The 23673-nt window shown below is 37.1% G+C and overlaps 2 protein-coding genes across 2 annotated transcripts in view; one reads left to right on the top strand and one right to left on the bottom strand.

The window, feature by feature from the left end:
• The window catches only part of ZNF382 (zinc finger protein 382), a 64558-nt gene extending 42485 nt beyond the window's left edge, over positions 1 to 22073 (top strand). Inside the window, exon 6 of the mRNA XM_070451811.1 lies at positions 21235 to 22073. Within this exon, the coding sequence (XP_070307912.1) occupies positions 21235 to 21470 (236 nt within the window). The 3' untranslated portion in view covers positions 21471 to 22073. The remainder of the gene's footprint in view (positions 1 to 21234) is intronic.
• Positions 3651 to 23612, bottom strand: ZNF461 (zinc finger protein 461). The gene is made up of 5 exons (XM_070451769.1): positions 23366 to 23612; positions 22375 to 22477; positions 17685 to 17811; positions 16810 to 16905; positions 3651 to 5966 (listed from the first exon to the last, which is right to left on the bottom strand). The coding sequence occupies exons 2-5, from the start codon at positions 22381 to 22383 to the stop codon at positions 4267 to 4269; spliced, it is 1932 nt and encodes a 643-aa protein (XP_070307870.1). The 5' UTR covers positions 22384 to 22477; positions 23366 to 23612; the 3' UTR covers positions 3651 to 4266.
• Between the last annotated feature and the right edge of the window lie 61 nt (positions 23613 to 23673).

The raw sequence follows: 23673 nt of genomic DNA on the forward strand, positions 1-23673 counted from the left end.
AGAAATCAAAATATAGAATCCAATGTACATTAAGTACAGCCATGTCCTTGTAGGTGGTAACCTGGAATGCCTTGAAGAAAGTCTAAATGAAGTTTTGCTTTCAAACAACTATTCACATATAAGCTACTTCTCAGGAAATTAGGTCCAATAGTTTTTATTTTGGTGTGAACCAGAATTGGGCTATCTTTCAGTCTCCTGTGTGAAGATTTCTTTTGAAGAAGTTGAAAATGTTCTTTTTCATTGATTTTTATGGGTCCTTATTTTATGAATTGATTAATATATGAAATGAGGACTTTTCTTTTTTTTAAAAAAAAAATGAGGACTTTTCATCTAACTTTGGGCAGTGAAGTTTGTGTAGCTCTGAGGGGTAGACATGGTTCTGGAATTCTAGTCCACTTATTCCTAAATATATATGACAGGATAGGAATTAATTTGCAAATTCATTCTTTGTAGACCTAACTGTAAGGTCCTAGGACACAAGAGAATTAACATGTACAAAGATTTCATCAGTTCAAAAGGGCTAACAAAACTCCACAGAGTATATACATATAATGTTGTTGAGTCACTAAATTGTGACCAACTCTTGTGACCCCATGGACTGTAGCCCACCAGGATCCTCTGTCCATGGGATTTCCCAGGCAAGAATACTGGAATGGGTTGCCATTTCCTTTTCCAGGGGATCTTCTGACCCAGGAATCAAATCCACATCTCCTGCCATGGCAGGCAGATTCTTTACCACTGAGCCACCAGGGAAGCTCATATACTTAATGCTTTCATTTAAAAGCAAAAGATGTAGCTTACCAAGAGAAAAGGTAGGGGGAGTCTGAGAATCATTCAGGTGCAAGTTCCACAGTGTCCTTATTCACATAAAGACTGCACTCTACCTCCAGATAGAACCACTAAGATCTATGTGAATCTTGGGAGAGCTCAAGGCAGAAGTTCCCCAAAAGGACTTTTATGCCCCTTTGTTCACTGGTCACATAGTCAAAGTGGGCTCTCTAATCATTTATATGGTAAACAAATTGACTCCGGGGGTCTTCAGGGAAAATTTCAACTTCAAACAGCATCTTATGTATCCCTCTGCCCTATGTCAATCAAACTCAATGCCAGACATTCAGGCATCATGGAGATAATAGAGCTTTTCCAGTCCAGTTCAGTTCAGTTCAGTCACTCAGTCGTGTCTGACTCTTTGTGACCCCATGGACTGCAGCACGCAAGGCTTCCCTGTCCATCACCAACTCCCGGAGCTTACTCAAATTCATGTCCATTGAGTCAGTGATGGCAATTATAAATCAAATTTCCAGTCCAACTATAAATCAAATCCATCCTACAAACATGGTTCCTACATCTCCTATGTATTGTCTGATAATCTGCGTAAACAAGCATGTTGCCTCACTTCTTATGTCCCCAGTATCTGCATAGTGCATCTCAAACCTGAAACATTCTTGCCAGGTAGTGCTTGAATATCTCCACTTAATTTGTGGTCCAGCAATAGAATCAGACTTATCATCCCCTGCTTTATAAGTAATATGCAACAGTTAAAACATAGATATAAACACTGGTCTCTAATATTCATCTGGGATGTTGTACCATTTGAGATATTCATCAGTTTATAATCTGGGACTTTTCAAAATCATAGATGTGTGACAATATCAAGCACTGATGAGGGTGTGGAACAACTAGAACTCTGATACACTGCTAATGGGAATGCAAAGTAGTAAAACTACTCTGGAAAACAATTTGGTGGGTTCTTTAAAAAGTTAAACATGTACTTTCCATGTGACCCAGTGATCCCACTTACATTTAGCATAGAGAAATAAAACCACATGTTCACACAAAAGCCTATTCATGCATGTCTATAGTATTATTATTTATAATCACTAAAAACTGGAACAACCCAAATGTTCCTCGTGGATAAATGGACACACCATGGTATATCCACTCAATAAAATAACTACTCAACAACAACAACAAAAAAAATGGACTACTGACACATGCAACATTATGGATGAAACCAGCCTCAAAAAGTTACATACTGTATGGTTCCATTTATACATTGTGGAAAATGTAAAAATATAAACATCCAGAATATATCAGTGGTTGCCACGGATTAGGGGTGTCTGAGTAGAAAGGGGATGCGTGAGGGAATTCCTTGAGGTGTTGTAATTGTTTTGCATACTGTTTGTGGTAATAAATATAAAAATACACGTGAAAAATCAGAAGTGTGTACATATCAAAAATAGAGAATTGTAGTAGCAACATCTGTAAGATTGTGGAATAGCATTTGTCTCATAGAAATTTGAACAATTTGAACAACCATCCCCATGAAATTACAACACTTGGGTGGAGCACAGAAATGAAAGATAGATTGAAGAGGATAAGGACAATTTCACACTACCTGGGTTACTTATTCTTCAAGCCTGTGCAGTGAAGCATGAAGCAATGTACCCTCTGCATGGAGGGAAGGAAAGTGAAGTGAGAACCCATCCTTGTCACAGACCCCAGCACCAGCCTTCCCCAGTGAATCCCCAGGTAAACCAATATGATTCAGAATCCAGGCCTGCCCCTGTGAACCCAAACACCAGGCTCCAGGCTGCCCAACCCAGCACCATACTGGCCCTACAGACCCAGATACCAGTCTGGCACCCATGGACCTAAGCTCCAGGCCTGCCCCAATAAATAGATCCGTCAATGTTTATAAAACTCTCTAATGTATTAAAAAGTAGGCTAAATGTGGACTGATGAGAATATCATGAATCATGGATTATGATTAATCCAGTTTTGTCCAAAGAATTTTTAAAATTTAATTCCTGGAAGAATAGAAGTGACAGCTATAGTTACAAAAGCAGATGACTCTAGGACTCATTAGGAGAGATTTTAATTTTCACATTATTTTGGGTAATTAAAAAATAATTTTGTTTATTTTTGTCTGTACTTGGCCTTTGTTTCTGTGTGGGCTTTTCCCTAGTTAGAGTGAGCAGGGGCTACTCTCCAGGTTTGATGTGTAGGCTTCACATGGTGGTGGCTTCTCTTGTTGCAGAGCACGGGCTCTAGGGAAAGGGGGCTTCAGCAGCTGTGCCTCCTGGGCTCTAGGGCACAGGCTCAATAGTTATGACACATGGGCTTAGTTGCTCCATGGCATGTGGGATCTTCCCAATCAGGGGTCGAATCTGTGTCTCCTACATTGGCAGGCAGATTCTTAACCATGAGCCACCAGGGATGCCTTGAATATTTTTTAAAATATATTTGTTATTGGTTGCCCTGGGTTTTCATTGTTGCAAGTGGGCTTTCTCTAGTTGAAGTGAGTAGTGGCTTCTCTTGTTGTAGCAGGCTCTAGGCTTACAGGCTTCAGTAGTTTCAGCACATGGACTCAGTAGTTGCAGATCTCAGGCTCTAGAGCACAGGCTCAGTAATTGTGGCAGATGGCTTTGTTGCTCTGCAGCATGTGGGATCTTCCCAGATTAGGAATCAAACCCATGTGTCCTACATTGGCAGGCAGATTCTTTACCACTGAGCCACCAGGGAAGCCCTATTTTGGGTAATTTTTGAATTTTATAGTATTGCTTTTATTTCCTAATATTTTCAACTATAAAATTAATATATCAAAACATATACACACTCTCATGATTGGGAATTTACCAATAGAAATATGACAATGTAAGAATGTTTATTACACCATCATTTCTGGTGAAAAAGTAGAAACAATTAAATGTCTACAGTAGGAGATGTTTCAAAATACTGGCCTACATCCCATACTAGAAATATTCTGAAACTTTAAAAGAATGAGTCAGATCTGTATGTATTCACCTGGGAAAATGTCCACAATTATTTAAATGAAAAAAGCAAATGTCATGATATATGTCACTATAGAGGGTAAAAACTTTCACACACATGGCAAAACATACATGCAATGTGCAGATATGTTTGATCATGAAGAAAGAAGCAACACATACATACAGGTTTTTTCAGGGATTTGTAGGAGAGGAAGAAATTGTTTTCATTTTATTTCCTTCCCACTTCACTGGTTTCAGTGAAAACACAGTTTTATAAAATTTACTTCCAATACTGATAATTACAATAATTCATAATCATCATTGAAACCAGAGCGTTGTTTTTTTCCTTTTAATAACTTCATTTTCCCACTTAAAAAAGAGTAGAAAGATTATTAAACTAAATCAATACTAATGAAACCCAGTATTTTACCAACATTTTCTTTGAAGAAAAAAAGGAAATGTATGTTTCCAAAAAGAATTTTCTGATGCTAGACTAGGATGTGGGGAGAAGAAAACGTACTGGTGTTTCAACAGTATGAAGTGTCTGACGTAGGTTAAATTGTAAGCCACGATTAATGGCCTTCCCACAGTCATATGATTTCTTCCCAGAATGAATTCTTTGATGGTGTGAGAAGCTTGAATGATAGCTAAAGGCCTTTCCACATTCCTTACATTCAAAGGGCTTCTCACCAGTATGAATTCTCTGATGTTGAATAAGGTGTGAATGAAGTCTAAAGGCTTTACCACATATCACACATTCATGAGGTTTCTCACCAGTGTGAATTCTCTCATGTCTTCTGAGGTGTGAGCATTGTCTAAAAGTCTTGCCACATTCCTTACACTCATAGGGTTTCTCACCAGTATGAATCCTCTGATGTAGAGTAAGTTGTAAGCTGTCACAAAAGGCCTTCCCACATTCACTACATTCATAAGGTTTTTTGCCAGAATGAATTTTCTGATGGTGAGAGAAGCTTGAATGATAGCTAAAGGCCTTTCCACATTCTTTACATTCATAGGGTTTCTCACCAGTATGAATTCTCTGATGTATTGTAAGGTGTGATCGATGCCTGAAAGTCTTCCCACATTCTTTACATTCATAGGGTTTTTCACCAGTATGCAGTCTCAGATGTTCAGTAAGTTGAAAGCCACGGATAAAAGCCTTCCCACATTGCTTACATTCATAGGGTTTTTCACCAGTGTGAAGTCTTTGATGTTGAGTAAGCTGTGATCGTTGCCTAAATGCCTTCCCACATTCCTTACATTCATAGGGTTTCTCACCAGTGTGAATTCTCTGGTGTAGAATAAGTTCTGAACCATAATTAAAGGCCTTCCCACATTCTTTACACTCATAAGGTTTCTTGTGAGTATGAAGTCTCTGATGTATGGTAATGGGTGATCGATGCCTGAAAGTCTTTTCACACTCTTTACATTCAAAGAGTTTCTTACCAGTACAGAGTGGCAGATGTTCAGTAAGTTGAAAGCCACAGATAAAAGCCTTGCCACATTGTTTGCATTCATAGGGTTTCTCACCAGTGTGAAGTCCCTGATGTTGAATAAGTTGTGACAGCTGCATAAAGGACTTCCCACATTCCTTACGTCCATCAGGTTTCTCACCAGTGTGAATTCTCTGATGTAGAATAAGTTCTGAGCCATAATTAAAGGCCTTGCCACATTCTTTACATTTTTCACCATTATGAATTCTCAAATGTTGTTTAAGTTGTGAATAACGAATAAGGGCCTTCCAACATTCCTTACATTCATTGCACTTGTTACTATTTTGAATTCTCTGTTTAGTAAGGTATGATGTATCAACAGTTTCTGCACATTCCTTATAGTCAGAAAGTTTTTCTTTAGAATGAGCTTTGTGATGACTAAAGAATAAATGGTAACTGAAGTTTTTCCTGCATTCTTTACATTCAAAGATTTTCTGTCTATTATAAAATTCCTGAGTGAACAAAATATGTTGGCTAAAAACGGGCATGTGTTCATGGTTGATAACAAATTGCCTGAAATAGCCCTCCTGTTTTCCCTGTTGTCTCTCAAACTGATTTTTGCATGCCTGAATGTCTCTGAAAATGGATTTCTCAGGACTATGGTTTTTAAATGGGTCTGTGATAACCCACTGGGATGATTCTGTCTCATAAATGTTTCTTTTTGGAGATAACTTCTTGGGCTCACATTTGGACACCAAATCTGAAAGATAAAGAAGCACATTTTAATTGCTAGTTTTGTGTTAGAAGAGAAATGAAATATCTCTGATAGAAAAGAGTGAAAGTGAAAGTCGCTCAGTCATGTCCAACTCTTTGCAACCCCATGGACTATACAGTCCATGGAATTCTCCAGGCCTGAATACTGGAGTGGGTAGCCTTTCCTTCCCAACCCAGGAATCGAACCAGGGTCTCCTGCATTGCAGGCAGATTCTTTACCAACTGAGCTATCAGGGAAGCCAGAAAAGAGAGATAATTGGAAATAATTCACATAAGAAATGAAAGGCTTAAGGGGCTCTTAAATACCATAATGTAACAATGAAAAAGGGTAAGGTGAATGGAAAGAAATGAAAGCTCATGAGAGAAACGGGAGATAGTTCTCTAACAGGTCAGTGGTTCTCATATTTTGATCCACTTGAGAATCACCATGGGATTTTGTTGCAATTATGGAGGTTTACAAAACACTCTAGATCACCTGAATCAGAATCTCTAAGAGTCTGTATGTTTTAACACTCTCCATCAGGCCAAAGGATTATGTGATATCTGCTAGTTATTCTCAAATATCTATTATTTCCCTTTTGTACACTGATTGAACCCATGGGTTTTAGTTGAGAACAGGCTGCCCAATATAAGGATTGCCTGTCCCAGCACTCTGCAGCAGAATATGCCGTACAACTGGATTCTGCCTAAAGAAATGCAGTATCATACAGTACTTTCCGAGAACTTTCTTAAGAGTTGGCTGGCCCACCCCCTATATCTGTTATTTTCCTGCTTCCTCAGCGAAGCCAGCTACAATGTGCATTTGATGTCATGTCTGTCACATGATGGTTCTGCAGAGCAGAGTTGGCACTCTACCCTGGACTTTAATCCAAGAGAAAATTAGTCCTCTATACAGTTTAAGCTACATTTATTTTGGGGTCTCTGTCACATACAGCCAGACCTATATTCAAACTAATAGAGCCTCTCATTAAAGTGAAATTTTAAAACTCCAACTCTTTATCATGAGTCTTACATAAGGCCTCTGATTAGCTTTAAAATCACATTTTGAGTCTATTTCTGCTTTATTCATTGTGTCATAACACCATTAGTCTCTTGTAACAACTAGGATATTACAAATTCTTTATCTTAGAGCTTTTCAGAGGTTGTTTCAGAAAAGAAAGTTTGAAGCCAACAGATACATAAAGCATTCAATTCTAACAATTTATTTTTCCATTTTCATAATGATGATCATTTTCATTGTTTCCAGTTTCTGGCTATTATGATATGATATGAACATTCATGCACATTTCTTTTGGTGGAAATAGGACTCCTTTCTGTTAGGTGTGAAATTACTGCATCAGAGGATATGCACTTGCTCAGGTCCATCTGACATTATGCAACAGTTTTCTAATTTATAATTTATAATTCCATCAAACTCTGAAAGAGTTCCTGTTCCTCATATCCTCACCAACACTTGTTATTGCCAATCGTCTTATATCTAAGCATCCTGGCAGATGTGTTGTGATACTGCACTATGATTTGATTTTTAATTTCCCCATGACAAACAAGATCGAACACTTTGCCATATATTTATTGGACAATTGGATATCTTCTTTAATAAATTGCCTATTCAAGTATTTCATTCATTTTTATTAATTTAGGAGTGATAAAGTACAAATAAAATCCATCATTTTAACCACTTTGAAGTGTATAACTCAGTAACTTGTAGTACACTCCCAATGTTCTGCAACCGTCAGATCTCTAATTCCAGATTATTTTCATTACGCCAAAAAGAAACCTCATATCCATGGTCATGTTCTGTTCTCCTCTTCACCCCCATGCCCTGGAAACCACCCATCTGCTTTATGTCTCTATGAATTTGTCAAGAAATTTCATAAACATGTGATTATACAATATGTGACCTTTTGTGTCTGTTCTCACTCACTATGTTCTTAGGGTTCGATGATGTTGTACCATATATCAGTAGTTCATTTATTTTTATGAGTGAGTTATATTTCACTGTACAGATAAACTATACTTTGTTTATCCATTCTTCAGTCAAGGGACATTTGGGTATTTCTAGGTTTTAGTTGTCTTTTTGACTTGGAGGGAATCCTTAATATAATCAACTACATAATGCAAGTATCTTGTCCCATTCTGAGGCTGGCCCCATTGCTCTCTTAATACAATGTTTTGATAAACAGAAATTGTTAATTCTAAAACAGTCTGATTGCGAGGTCATAAAATATACTCATATCATCTTCTAGAAGTTTTTTCGTATTTAGATCTATAATCCACCTAGTGTGAGGCAGAAATCAAGATTCCTATTTTTCAATAGATATCAGCCCCCTTCATTGCAAAGACCGTCCTTTCCCTGATTCTGTCTTAGATCAAGTGACGTTGTATGTTAGTCATTTTCTCTGTAATCCATTCCAACAGATATTTCAACTCCCATAACTCTGTTGAAACATTCCTAACTAAAGTCACTAACAAAATTACCAAAATCAGTGCTCAAATGCCAGTCATCACTCTGTTTGACTCATTACTAGCATTTGACACAACTGATCAGTTGCTCCCTTTATACCATATTCTCTTGGTTATCCTCCTACATCTCTACTTATATTCAGTTCACCTTAATGCATTCTTTTCCACTTTCTGACCTCTAAATGTTGGAATGTCCCAGAAATCAGGCTCTGCTCAGCCTTCAATCTACACATTTTCCCTTAATAACAGTCTGGCTTAAATACCAATCATACACTGCTAAGTCTTAAATTTTACCTCTACCTCTAAAAATATTTTTTAAATTGTGATAAAATACACACAACATAAAATTTACCATCTTACTACTTTTAAGTGTATAATGTAGTAGTGTTAAGTGTGCACACTGTTGTACAACCATCCCCAGAACTTTTTCACCTTGCAGAACTGAAACTCTGTACCCATTAATAACTCCCCATTCTTCCCTCTTCCAGTTTCTGGCAAGCACCAGTCTACTTTCTTTTTCTATGGATTTGACTATATACCTTATATCACTAGAGTCCTACAGTATTTGCTGTTTTTTTTTTTTCTATATGTGACTGGCTTATTTAACTTAGCATAATATCCTCAAGGTTCATTCATGTTGATCCACAGATCCACACAGGAAGCATTGCAGATCAGTGAGAAAAGAATTACTTACTGAATCATATTAGAAAAAATAGCTATAGCTAGAAAAAAAAATTAACTTGGATCCCTACCATGCACTATAAATATATAAACTCTAACTGGATTAAAGTAAAGGAAAAACTGTAAGGCTTGTGGTGAAAAACAATATATATGTATACATAAAAAGGGCTTCCCCGGTGGCTCAATGGTAAGCAATCTGCTTGCAATGTAGGAGACGCAGGTTCAATCCCTGAGTTGAGAAGATGCCCTAGAAAAGAAAATGGCAACCCACTCCAGTATTGTTGCTTGGGAAATCCCATGGACAGAGGAGCCATGGGGTCACAAAAGAGTTGGATACAATTTAATGACTAAACAACAACAAACAACAACATAAATTTCTTAAACAAGACACAAAAGATACAATTCTAACTAGAAAAAAGATAACCTGTGAGAAAAATGGGCAAAAGATCTGTATAGGCACTTCATAGAAGAAAAACCAGTGTTAAATAGTCATATGCAAGAATGCTCAAGCTCATTAGGAATCAAGGAAACTCAAATTAAGATATGAGATAACCATTTATACTCATCAGACTAAAATTTTAAATGTCTAAGAATTTGAATTTTTGTTAAGATGTTGAAGACCCAAAATTATTACACACTGCCAGGGGTAATGTAAATTAGTACCAACATGTAGGAAAACAATTTGTTATAATACAGAGTTGAAGATGTATGTATTTTATGACCTGGCAATTCCAGTTCTAGTAAATAACGTACGATGTGCTTCAGGAGATGTGTAAGAATATTAATAGTACCACTGTATATACTAGCAAAAAATTATGAACAATCTAATTAACAACCAGAAAAATGTGGAATGGAATATTATATAGCTGTGAAAATGAAATCAGGTATAAAGTAATTTGGGAAAATTTGTAAAACCATGTGGTACAAAATAACTAAATCACAGAAGACACATACTCATTATCATTTTTATAAAAGAAACAATCAAAACACAATATAGTGTATAAGGGTATACACAAATGTGGTAAACTAGTTTTTAAATAGAATAACCATAACAGAATTCAAAATAATGATTACCTCTGGGGATGTAGCAGGGGAGAGAAACCAGGGAGAAACACACAGAATTGATGGTTCTACAGCATTGGTTCTTAACTAATTCAGACAGACAAGACCCTCAGATTAAACAAAATATTCCATTCTCTCTAGAAAACATTGACAGGACCCAGAAAACTCAGTGGTACTAGCTACTGGAGTATATACATTCTCCACTAATCTCAACAGCCAAGTTAGATGCTACCAGAAATCAGTCATATTTGTTCCCCTCCTCGTTTTTACCAGTAGATGAAATGAGTGTGAAAACCAGGTGGAAAGATCAGGTAATGGCAATTACTTAAGAAAAAACATAAATGAAAACTGCAACAAGAAGAAGTCTGGTGGTAGGGGAAACATGAAAACGAAGTACTCTGCACTCACACTGTCTTGATGATCTTCCTCTTCTTTAAAGAAATCAAGGCAAATGTCACAAAAATGGGAATTCTAAGGTTCATTTTAAAAAAGATAATCTAAAATCTCAATCACATACACACCTATCGTCAATTAATCTATGACAAGGGAGGGAAGGATATACAATGGAGAAAAGACTGTATCTTCAATAAGTGGTACTCAGAAAACTGGACAGCAACACATAAAACAATGGAATTAGAATATTTCATCATACCATGTACAAAAGTAAACTCAAAATGGATTAAAGACCTAAATGTAAGACCTGAATCCATAAAACTCCTAGAAGAAAACAGGCAGAACACTCTTTGACATAAATTGAAGCAATACATTTTTGGATCTGACTCTAAAGGCAAAAGAAAGAGAGGCAAAAATAAGCAAATGGGACCTAATTAAACTTAGCTTTTGCCAGCAAATGAAACCATCAACAAAATGAAAAGTTAAATGACAAAAACCACTACAATATTGTAAAGTAATTAGCCTCCAACTAATAAAAATAAATGAAAAAAAAAAAAAGAAATACAGTATAAAGATGACAGCAATTAATGAAATAATGAAAAAAAAAAGAAAGAAAAGTTAACCCATTGAATGGGAGAAAATATTTGCAAGTGATATGACCAATAGGGTAATATCCAAGATACATATCCAAAACATGCAGCTCATATAACTCAATACCAAAAAAAAAAAAAAAACTTGATTAAAAATGTGCAAAAGACATGAAAAAAATTTTTTCCAGAGAAGCTATACAGATGGTCAACAGGCACAAGAAAAATGCTCAACATCTGTAATTATCAGAGAAATGAAAACCAAAACCATAATGAGGTATCACCTTACACCTGTCAGAATTGCTATCATCAAAAAGTCTACAAGAAACAAGTGCTGGCAGGGATGTGGAGAAAAGGGAACCCTTGTACACTGTTGGTGAGAATGTAAATTAGTGCAGCCACTAGGGGAAAGAGTGTGGAGGTTCCTTAGAAAACTAAACACAGAACTACCATATGACCCAGTAATTCCACTGCTGGGCATGTATCTAAAAACAAACAAACACACACATGCACACACACTAATTCCAAAAGCTACATGCACCCCAGTGTTCATAGCAGCGTTATACACCACAACCAAGATATGGAAGGAACCCAAGTGTCCATCAACAGATGAATGGGTAAAGAAGATGTATAAGCAATGAAATATTCCTTAGCCATAAAGAAGAATTTGCTGTTGTAAGTCAACTATTCCTCAATAAAAGATAATAAAATAAAATATTCAAAAAGATACTAGTTATACAAGGTAAATGGAATGAAAAATATAGTAACCATTCTAAGAGACACCCTGAATGGTCTCAAGAGTAGAGTGATGACAGAGACACTAGATTCAGTGAAATTAAAAACTGTATTAACCTGAACAACAAAGATAAATAGACTTTTTATTAAGAGCCTCAGTTCCTGTGTGACAATAGCAAAAGATCCAACATTCATGTCATCCAAGTCCCAGAAGGACAGGAGAAAGACTGTGGGACTGAAAAAGTATTCAAAGAAATAATGGTTGAAAACTTCCCAAATTTCATACAAGATACAAATCTATAGATTCAAGAAACTGAGAAAATTCCTAAATAGATAAATAGAAATCAAACCAAAACACATATTTCTGAAAACAAAACAAGAAAAAAATATTTTAAAATAGTGAGAAACACCAATTCAAAAGACTGGATTTGTCATCTGAAACCATGCTGAGCAACAGGAAATGGCACAGTACTTTTTAAGTGCTAAAAGAAAAGAACCGTCAACCTCAAATTCTACATACAGTGAAACTATCTTTGAGGAATGAAGTAGAAATAAAGGCATTCTCAGACAAAGGAAAACTAAGAGAGTGTGTTATTGCAAGTAGCTCTTACAGAATAGTTGAAAATAGCCCTCCAAATACAAAGAAAATAATAATAGAAGAAGGCAAGATCTTCAGAAAAGAAAGACAAGAATGGGAAAAAATAAAAGTAAACATAATAGACTATCCCACTCCACAAGTTTCTTTACCTTATTTTATGGTTGAAACAAAAATTGTAACAGTATCTTACATAGTGATCAATCTATGTAGAAGACATACTTAAAACAATCAAAAAAAAAAAAGGTAAAAGACCTAAATGGATGTAATCTTTCTACACTTCACTTGAAATGGTTAAATTTCAATGCCAGCAAGCTAAATAAATAAATAAACAAACGTGTATGTGTGTGTGAACAAATACTGAAATTTTTAAAAAAAAAGTATATTTAAAAAAAACACTATAAATCAAAATAGAACTCTAAAAATGTCTGAGTTACTCATAGGTGGTTGTTGTTTAGTCGCTAAGTTGTGTCCAAGTCTTTTGTGACCTTATGGACTGTAGCCCACCAGTCTCCTCTGCCCATGGGATTTCCCAGGCAAGAATATTGAAGTGGTTTTCATTTCCTACTCCAGGGATCTTCCTGACCCAGGGATCTAACCAGCATCTCATGTGTCTCTTGCACTGGCAGGCGGATTCTTTACCACTGAGCCACCAGGGAAGCCCAACTCACAGGTAAGCAAGATAAAAGAAACAGAAGAACAAGAAACAGGGGGAACCAGCAGAAGACAACAAAATGGCAGACTTAAGCCTAATACATCAATAATTATTTTAAGTGTACATGGTCTATATAACCAATTAAAAGACAGAGATTGACACAATGGATAAATAACATGACTCAGTTACATGGTGACTACAAGAAACACATTTCAAAAATATGTATCATGTAAATAATCAAAAGAAAATAGAAATGCTACATTAGTATCAGATAAAGTAGATTTCAGAGTAAAGAAATTAATAAGCATTACTAACAGAGCTTCGAAACACATGAAGGAAAAACTGAAAGAGCTGAAAGATAATACACTAATCACAATTATAGCTGGGGACTCAAATACCCTAATCTCAGCAACCAATAGAACTGCTGAACAGAGAATCGGCAAGAATATGGAAAAAACAAACAAGACCATCAACAAATATGATATAATCATCATTCATGGCACATGTTACCCAACAACAGCAGAATACACAATGTTTTCAAACATACATTGAACATTCCCCAGGACAGACCATATTCTGGGTCATCAAGCAAATCTTGAATCTTAAAAGAATCAAAATCATATAGAATATGTTCTATGATATATAGTAAAGAATTTAACCTTACCTGAAGAAAGGTTTTTCAGTCTTCATCTCCAGGGATGCGACCTCTACAAAAAGTGTCTTTTGTTTACCTGAGGGCCAAAGCCACCAGACAAATCTAATGATAAAATTTATGACGGAAGGTTTCAGCCATGAGGTATCAACTTTCCATCAAAAAGAATGGAGACTAAAGGTATCAGCTTTACCTCCTAAGAGGCGAGAAACTAAAGGTCAGCCACATGGGTAGCCAACAAGGAACCCAGGCAAAAATTCTGGACACTAAGGCTCAGGTGAGTTTCTCTATTTGGCAATATGCCCAAATGCATATTGTTACACATAGCTGATGGGAAACTTAGCACTGTCCATGACTCCACTGGGAGAGGACAGTGGGAAGTTCCACACTTGGAACTCTGGCTGTAGGCTCTGCCCTTTGTACTTCTTCCTTTGGCTAATTTTAATCTGTCTCCTGCTATAACAAACTAACTGTGAGGATGATAGCTTTCAGTGAGTTCTATGAATCCTTTTAGTGACTTATCAAGTGTAAGAGTGGTCTTGAGAACCCTTGAAAGAGCAACTTGTAAAAAAAAGTCTTTTGGCTGCACCACACGGCATGTGGGATCCTAGTTTCCCAATCAGGGATTGAACCCACCCCTCTGCATTGGAAGGCAGATTCTTAACCACTGGACCACCAGGGAGTCCCTTGAAAGTGGAATTGATGTCAGAAGTGAGGGAAGACTCTTGTAGATAGCCTCCTCTAACTTTCACGTGAGACCAGAATAAAATCAAACCATAAAAGAAAGAAAAGAAAATCTCCAAACACCTCCAAATAACGTTTCTAAATAATCCAAGAGTGAAATAAAAAATCTCAAAGAAAAAAAATTTTTGAAGGATTATAAGGACATGTATATCCTTTATATACATGGATATATTATATATATATACATTTATATATATAAAATCCATCATAAGGATAATAAGAAAACCATATATAACTTAAACACTCATGACTTTGACAACTTAGAAGAAATGAAGCAATTCTTTGAAAAATCACTAACTACCAAAACTACCAAAGAAGAAACAGGAAATCTGAATAGTCCTATTAAAGTGAAAGAAAGAAAGAAAGTGAAAGTCACTCAGCTGGGTCTGACTCTTTGCAATCCATGGACTATATATTCCATGGAATTCTCCAGGCCAGAATACTGGAGTGGGTAAGCCATTCTCTTCTCCAGGGGATCTTTCCAACCCAGGGATTGAACCCAGGTCTCCCAATTGCAGGTGGATTCTTTACCAGCTCAGCCACCAAGGAAGTCCTATAACTATTATATTAATACAAATTGAATTTATAATTTAAAAGAGGCTAAAAAAAAAAAATCCAGATCCAAATGGTTTCACTGGAGAATTTTACCAAACCTTTACAGAATGTTTTACACAATTTCATCCAGAAAAAGATGAAAGGGGAATACTTGTCAACTTATGTTATGAAGCCACTATTTTTCTTACACCAAAATCAGGCAAAAGGCAGCACGTATACATGCACACACAAAAAAACTACAGGCCAATATCTCCCGTCAACTTAGATGAAAAAATCTTCAATTAAATTTTACCAATCAAAACCAAAAGTGAATAAAAAGAATAATGTATCATGATCAAGTAGAATACTCAAGGTAAAGCTGATTCAATATTTCAAGATAAAATTTTTTTTAAAGAAATCACTACATCTATGCAAAAGGAAAGGCCTCACCACGTATAAAAAATTAGTAAAAATAACATCTTAAATGAAAGCAAAACACTTAGGAAAGTATATATTATTTTTCCATGTTCCCCCTCTGTATTAATTTCTTAGAGCCGATATAACAAAGTACCACAAACTAGGTGGCTTAAAATAACAGAAACAACTCTTCTCATAGCTCTGGAGTACTGGGAGTTACAGACATCATCAAAGACCTCTGACTTGTGGAATGAACCTGGTCTTGTGGAATGAACCTGCCTTTATGACCTTATACTTTCCTAAGGTCTTACTCCTTTCTTTCCAGTCATTCCTCTACCATCTCTGTCTCCTCAATGTAGTCATTTTCTTTAATTTTCACAATTTCTAATTAATTTAATTTTTCCTAAATATTCTATTAGAATATATATTCATATGTTCTTGATCGACTACTAGAGTGAAAATGTCTTTATAATATTTATTTTTATTTATTTTTTAAAGCTAAATGATTTTTTGAAATATTTCTTTATCTATTTATTTGGCTGTGCCAGCTCTTAGATGCAGAAGGTGAGACCTTTTAGTTGCAGCATGTGGGATCTAATACCCCCACTCCGCCTCTGACCAGGGATTGAAGCTTGTCCCCCTGTGCTGGGAATGCGGAGTCCTAGTCACTGAAATACCAGGGAAGACCCATCGTTATAATGTTTAAATATAGTATTCTCATCTCCTAGCAAAAGGAACTTGCATGATTTTTTTTTAATTAATACTCTATTGATTACATCTTTTGATGGACAGAAGTTTTTTAACTTTGATATTTGTCTTTTTTGACTACCTGTCCTTTGGTGTCATATCCTAGAAATTCCTGCCAAATCCAAAGTTATGAAACTTTTCCCCTTGTATTTTCTTCCAGATGGTTTATAGTTTTGGGTCTTAGATTTACTTGTTTGACCCATTTTGAGTTAATTTTTGTATATAGTGTAAGGTAGGGATACAATTTTATTCCTTTGCATGTGGGGTATCCAGTTTCCCCAAAACCATTTGTTAAGAGTACAGTCTTTTCCCTCATAGAACGGTCTTGGCACTCTTATCTAAAATCATTTTCTCATATATCTGAGGGTTTACTTGTAGACTCTCTATTCTACTCCATTCATCTATATATCTGTCTTTATGCCAGTACAACACTGTTTGATTACTATAACACTGTAATAAGTTTTTAAGCCAGATTTTCCCTAATTAGTCTGTCTAAAATAACTTTACCAGCCCAACAGTCTGACCAGTTGGCCTACTCCTTGCAACAACTTCCTGCTCACTCACCTGGGCACCGTTCTCCTGTCACCTCCCTCAAAACCATCCAGGGCTCCTTCCCTTGCTCCAGTGAAGTGATCACAGCTGGCTTAGAAACAGAAAGTCCTGGTTATAAGAAAAGAAATGGAGATGAGGTTGAAATTAGAGTATTCAAATACCGTGTTTCAGAATTCATTTTAAAAAGCCTATAGGACAAGAAGATACTTGATAAGGTCTAGAGAAGAAAGAAGAGTCCACTTCTCATATACAGATAAACTCGGGATCATAAGAAACAAATAATGTCTAAGGTAAAATGTTATTTAAATTACATAAGCTTTCTCTCCTTATTTTCCTTTGAGGAAAAAAAGGAGTTTCTGAAATACTTATTCTCAGATATTTTTCCATGAGAAATGTAAAGTTCTTAGAATGTAATTTCCAAATGTTTAAAAGAGAGTACAAACATTACAGTAAATGGAATAGTGTTCCTTTGAATTGTAAATGTAAGTGATATATTTTGATTCAGTCCATTGCACTAATTGAGAAGGTTAATGAGCTTTGCACCCAGGACCCATGTGTTTAGCTTTATCTGCACTAGAGCATTTGCTCGTTTGGTACACTGCAAGTGAAACGAAGACAAAGCCTGCTTTCTTTGACCATGTTATGCTTTAATGGTATAGAATTTTAATTCTGCTCCTTAATTTTTAAGGAAGAAAGTCAATTATAAGAAATGCCAGAGAAAAGCATGAGGATAGAGAAAATGAAGGTGCAACTCCATCTAACTGTGCTCATTTCTACACAAAGTGAAAATTCATCTTGTTATTTGAAAGGCAGCCCTAAAATTCATAGCACAGAAAGCAGAAACTCCAAGAAACAGATTCTGAATTATTAGAGACAGATAACTTTACCCAGTGAAACCAGGTTGCTATAGTTCTCCAACATCACATCTTTGTACAAATTCCTCTGCGCAGGGTTCAGGCATTCCCATTCCTCCTGAGAAACATCTATAGCCACGTCTTTGAACATCACCAACCCCTAAAATGGCAAATCACAGTACTATTTTTGAAATTATAAGAAACATTTTTCAAAAGGAAAAAGCAGTGCTAAAGAAGTCACTGCAGGAAAGGGATGATACAGTGAGTATACAGGCTGGAAGCTTGTGTGGGTCGAAAATGAATTTAGTGGGACTGAAGAAGAGTGCCCACATACTCTTAAACAATTCAGTTTCTGCATACACATCCTCTTGCATAGGGTGGAAAATTGTTAATCACTCATCTAGAAATTAAGAAAATAAAGAGAGGTTTCCAACTAAGTTAAATAGTTGAAAGTTTTTAAATTTTTCCAGAATATCTTATGACAACCTCCATCTTTAGAAAAAGGACCTGAAGATTTTTCTTCCCCGTTATGACTAAGAATTTTTTTAAAGCAAATTCTTTAGTAAACATCCAGTGCAGACTGTATTTTCCAAAGATGAACAGAGTATATCTCCCACCTCGTTTGGTCTTTTTCAACATGATCTTGATACAACAGCCTACTCACCAGCAGGCCAATAGCAGCTTTTGGGACCATGTCAGGAACTGCTCCCTCCACCAGCATGCCACACCAGATCTGGGACCCCCAGGCACACAACACCCATTCCAGAATCTAGCTCCGCCCCCCCGCCACTGTGCCAGTGGGCCAACATTAGTTCTGAGATCCTCTGAGGCCCCATTGCCAGCAGTCTCATGATCCAGCTCTGCCAACCAGTGCCCATCAGCTTCTGCATAAGACAGGGCCATGAATTTCCCTGATAGTCCAGTCCAGCAGCTAAGACTCCACGCTGCCAGTGCAGGGGCTCCGCATTCAACCCCTGGTCAGGGAACTGGCTCCTGTGTACCACAGCTAAGACCCAGCACATCCAAATAAATAGATATAGATATAGATATTTTAAAGGGTTTGTTAGGCAACCAGACCAGAAGTCAGCCACACCTACCAGACTGCTCACAGTAGTCAGCCTACCACAACAGGAGTGCCAACACAGTGCAAATACAAGGCACACTAGAGCATATAGCTCTAGTGACCAGAGTGGGGGGCACTGCTGGAAGACAGAGGACACCTCCTACAAGACCACTTCTCCATGATTGGAAAAGATAACCAACCTATCAGAAAAAAGAAATTAAAAACAGTAAACTGAGGAAAATGAGGTGACAGAGAAATATCCTCCAAGTGAAGGAACAAGATAAAACCCCAGAAGAAGAACTAAGTGAAGCAGAGATAAGCAATCTACCCTATACAGAGTTCAAGGTCTGTGTGTCACATACAGCCTCCATGACATTCTTTTTTCTTAACTTACTTATAACCCTTCTGAAATGCAAAACCATTCTCAGGTTGAAGGCCGTACAAAAAAAGGCTGTGAGCTGGATTTGGCCAGTAAACCACAGTTTGCTAACCCCTGTCTAGATACTCGAAGGCAGCAATTGTCAGACTGGGTAAAAGTAGAATCAAACTATGTGCTGTTATATGAGATACACATAAAATAGGTTAAAATAAAAGGATGGAGGGGCTTCCCTGGTAGCCCAGTGGTAAAGAATCTTCCTTGCAGTTCAGGGGACGTGGGTTTGATCCCTGGCTGGGGAACTAAGATCCAACATGCCACCGAGCAACTAAGCCCCCTCTGTGGCAAACGCTGAGCCCTTGTGCCACAACTAGTGAGTCCGTGTACCACATCGAAAGATCCCACAAGATGCAACAAAGATTCTTGTGCTGAAACTAAGACACAACACAGCTAAATAAATAATTTTTTAATAGGGATGAAAAAAAATAGTTGCTATGAAAAAAATGGTAAAAAAAAAAAGCTAAAGTATTTATGTTAAAGAGAACAGAATTCAAGACAAGAATACTGTATTATCAATAGAAACATCTCATGATCAAGGAATCCATGCGTCGAGAGGCTATAACATGCACCTCATAACAGAGCTTCAAATTACCATAAAGCAAAAATTAACAGAACTGTAGCAGATGGATCCACAATTGTATCTAGAAGTCTCAACACTGGGAAGACCCAGAGGGATCGGGTGGAGAGGGAGGTGGGACGGGGGACCGGGATGGGGAATACATGTAAATCCATGGCTAATTCATTTCAATGTATGACAAAAACCACTGCAATGATGTAAAGTAATTAGCCTCCAACTAATAAAAATAAATGGGAAAAAAAAAAAAATAGAAGTCTCAACAGTCTTCTCCCAGTAATTGACAGACAAGTAACAACAACAACAAAAAAATCAGTAAAGATATAGAAGAGTTGATCACCACTACAGACAAAACTGATAAACACTCTACCAAAAGACAGTATAATACCCCATTTTTTAAAACTGCACATGGAACCTTCACCAAATTGTTCACAATTCAGGCCATAAGACAAATCTCAATAAACTTAAAAGGTCAGAAATGACAGAGAACATCTCTGGACCACCAGAGAATTAAAAATGAACTATCAGAAAGATCTAAAAAAGTCCCCCAATATTTGGAAGTTAAAGAGCACTCTTCTAAACAACTCATGGATGGAAGAAGAGAATTTTAAGCTAGAAAAATAAGATAAAATTAAATCTAGAATATACAGAGTGAAGGAAAGAATAAGTAAGATCAGTAATCAGTGAAACAGCAAGGGCAAACTAGGGAGAAACTAAAACTAAAAGCTGGTTCTTTGGAAAGAACAATAAAATTGATATACTGATCAAGAAAAAAAGGCATAAATTATCAATTAAAAGGGTACATTACTGTAGATCTGACAGGCATTAAAATGATAATAAGGGAATATTATGAACAACTTTATGCCAAAAAATTTGACATCTAAGTTGAAATAAGTCAATTCCCTGAAAGGCACAAATTACTAAACTAATTCAAGAAAAAATAAAATACCAAAGCCTTTTACCTATTAAAGAAATTAAAGTCTCCCCATGAAGAAAACTGTAAACTCAGATGATGTATTCGTTTTCTACTGCTACTGCCCACATCACCACAAATGCAGTTGCTTAAAAGAACACATTTATTGTCTGTTGGTCAGAAGTCCAACAAGGGTTTTACTAGACTAAATCAAGGTTTTGGCAGGACTATGCATCTTTCTGGCAGCTCTCTCCAGTTCAATTTCCTTGCTTTTTCTAGCTTCTAGAGGTTACATACATTCCTTGGTTTATGGCCCCCTTCCTCCATCTTAAAAGTTCAGTAATATTGTGTTTTTTTTTAAAACATAAGCATGCATATTCCATCCTTACATCCTCTTTTAACCCTGACTCTTCAGATAACCCAAGAGAATCTTCCCATCTTAAAAGCATTAATTCAATCATTTCTACAAAGTCTCTTTTGCCATATGAGGTAACATGTTCACAGGTTCTAGAATTAGCATGTAGACAGTTTTCTTGGAGGGGAGTCATTATTCTGCCTATCACAGATGCTTTTTGCTGGTTAAAAACTATCCTACAGAGAGGCGAGTCGGAATCTGTTTGAAGAGGCCTCACGTTTTCTCCGTGTTACGGACAACAATGGACACCCAGAAGGATGTTCAACCCCCAAAGCAGCAGCCAATGATATATATCTGTGGAGAATGTCACACAGAAAATGAAATAAAATCAAGGGATCCAATCCGATGCAGAGAATGTGGATACAGAATAATGTACAAGAAAAGGACTAAAAGATTGGTGGTTTTTGATGCTCAGTGAAACATGAAATTCAGAGGAATATCTTCATTTTTATTTGGATTTGTTGTTAATGTTGTATAGTTTTTGATTAGTGTACTTTATAAATACAATTATACACATGATTTCATTTTAAAAAACCATATTGTATTTAGATACCTATTAATAGCTTATATAAAGATATTATTTTTTGTTCAGTTACATGGTTTGTATTTTAATTTTATTGTATATGTAATCTGACACTCAATGGAGGTTAAATATGTTTCCCAAACTACACTTTAATCAAAACCTGGAATCATCTGGGACCCTTGTTAAAAATGAAGTTTTCTAGGGCTCTTTAAAGGTCTGATTAAGTAAGTTCTTAGGAAGCCTCTGTTTTACATCACCAATTGTTTGTAAACTCTCCAGCATCATTTTGTATAGAGTATTCCAATGCACTTACTGTCAATGTGCATACCTTATTTTGAGTTACAGTTTTCATTTGTTAACTTGGCATTGGCCTTTCTGTATTTATATGTAATGGTTGACTTTTTAAAATCTTGGGCAAGGGAAAAGAAACTTTGATGGTTGCTTTCTGTAAGACAAAATCAATCCCAAGTAAAGTGGATGAAGCAGACTGTTAAGGCAGGTGTGGTTTCCCAATTGTAATTATTCATTAAAGTAAAAAAAAATTCTACTTTCAGCATAAAAAAAAAAAAAACTATCCTACAATTAAGGAAGAAATAATACCAATTCTATTTTTAAAAAAAACACACAAAACTTTCAGAAAATATGGAGGAGGATGCATGGCACCATCACTTACCCACTCACTGGCAAGTTATATGATATTCAGTTAGGTAACAATATCAGGATAAAGAATGCAAATATGCATATGACCTATAAAGCGAAAAAAAGGACTACTTCAATGAGGAACAAAACACCAACTTACATGGGCCATGGCTTTTTTTTTTTTTTTTTAAGAATTCAGAGTATTTATTAGTCCTCTTCTTGTTTCCACTTTAGAAGAAATTCACAGTCCAAAGAAAGTGTTGCTGAATAAGAGGGTTAAAAAAAAAAAAAGTGATGATCTTGTCTCTGAGCTCCCAATGTGCTAATTTAGAACATTTCTCTTATTTTATGTCTCCTATTCCCAGATCCCAAACACATACATAAAAGATCACAGAGAAGCTGGACAAATCCCAACCTCACTCAAAGCAAGGAGAGAATCCAGCTATCGATTCAAGAAGGACTGTGCCCAGGCCCTTAGCAGGAGGACCATTTCTCTGCAGCTGGGGTCCTGACTATAAAGTAAGAGGAAAGAGAAAGCAGTGATACAAGGATACAGATCCTAGGAAAGGATAGAAACTAAAATTGGCCCCTAGGCGGGCAATACTCACTCCACTGACAACTCACTTTTGTGTTAAGCACTGGAGTCTGGGCACTGGAGGTGGGGGTGCCCTGACAAAGGCAGCGTAGAACATGCTTCAGTGAGACTCCAGTTAATACCGGCATGGTAAAGGCCTGTCTTTACAGGAGCAGATATTCTCTCAGGGAGATCTTCAACAGAACCCCTGTGTCCTGATGTTAAAACTAAAACTGCAGAAATGAAGCTCTATCCCAGACACAACCAAACTCCCACCCGGTCACAGAATTAAAATCCCCATTGGGCTTCCCTGGGGGCTCAGTTGGTCAAGAATCTGCCTGCAATGCGGGAGACTCGGGTTGGATCCCTGGGTCAGGAAGATCCCCTGGAGAAGGGCATGGGCAACTCAGTCCGGTATTCTTGCCTGGAGAACTCCGTGGACAGGAGACTGGTAAGCTACAGTCCATAGGGTTGCAGAGTCGGACACTACTGAGCGACTAACACTGGGTTACCTCTCACTAGGGAACAACAGCACCGTCTTCTGAAGGGAGATCTCAAGCCCCACAGTGTCACCTACCTCACATCAGAGCCAATGGGTCCCACATCTTGCACCTGTCACGGCTTCATCACCGCACACACAGCCGCCTCGTTACGGCCACAAACGCTCACACGCACTTTTCACACGCAGGCTCCACACGCCCAGTGTGAGCCAGAGGGTGGGGGCTTCCTCACGGCGAGTGCCCGCCGTGCCCAGACTCCGGTTACCACTAGGAGGGCGACGACTGCGAGGAGGACTTCGGAGGGGAAACAGAGATAACCAAAGATCAAAGTTCTTTTCAAAAGCCACCCAGGGACTGTGGGAAATGTAGTTCAAGGCCGCAAAAG

Source organism: Odocoileus virginianus, chromosome 20, assembly GCF_023699985.2.
Source record: "Odocoileus virginianus isolate 20LAN1187 ecotype Illinois chromosome 20, Ovbor_1.2, whole genome shotgun sequence".
Taxonomy (NCBI): Eukaryota; Metazoa; Chordata; class Mammalia; order Artiodactyla; family Cervidae; genus Odocoileus; species Odocoileus virginianus.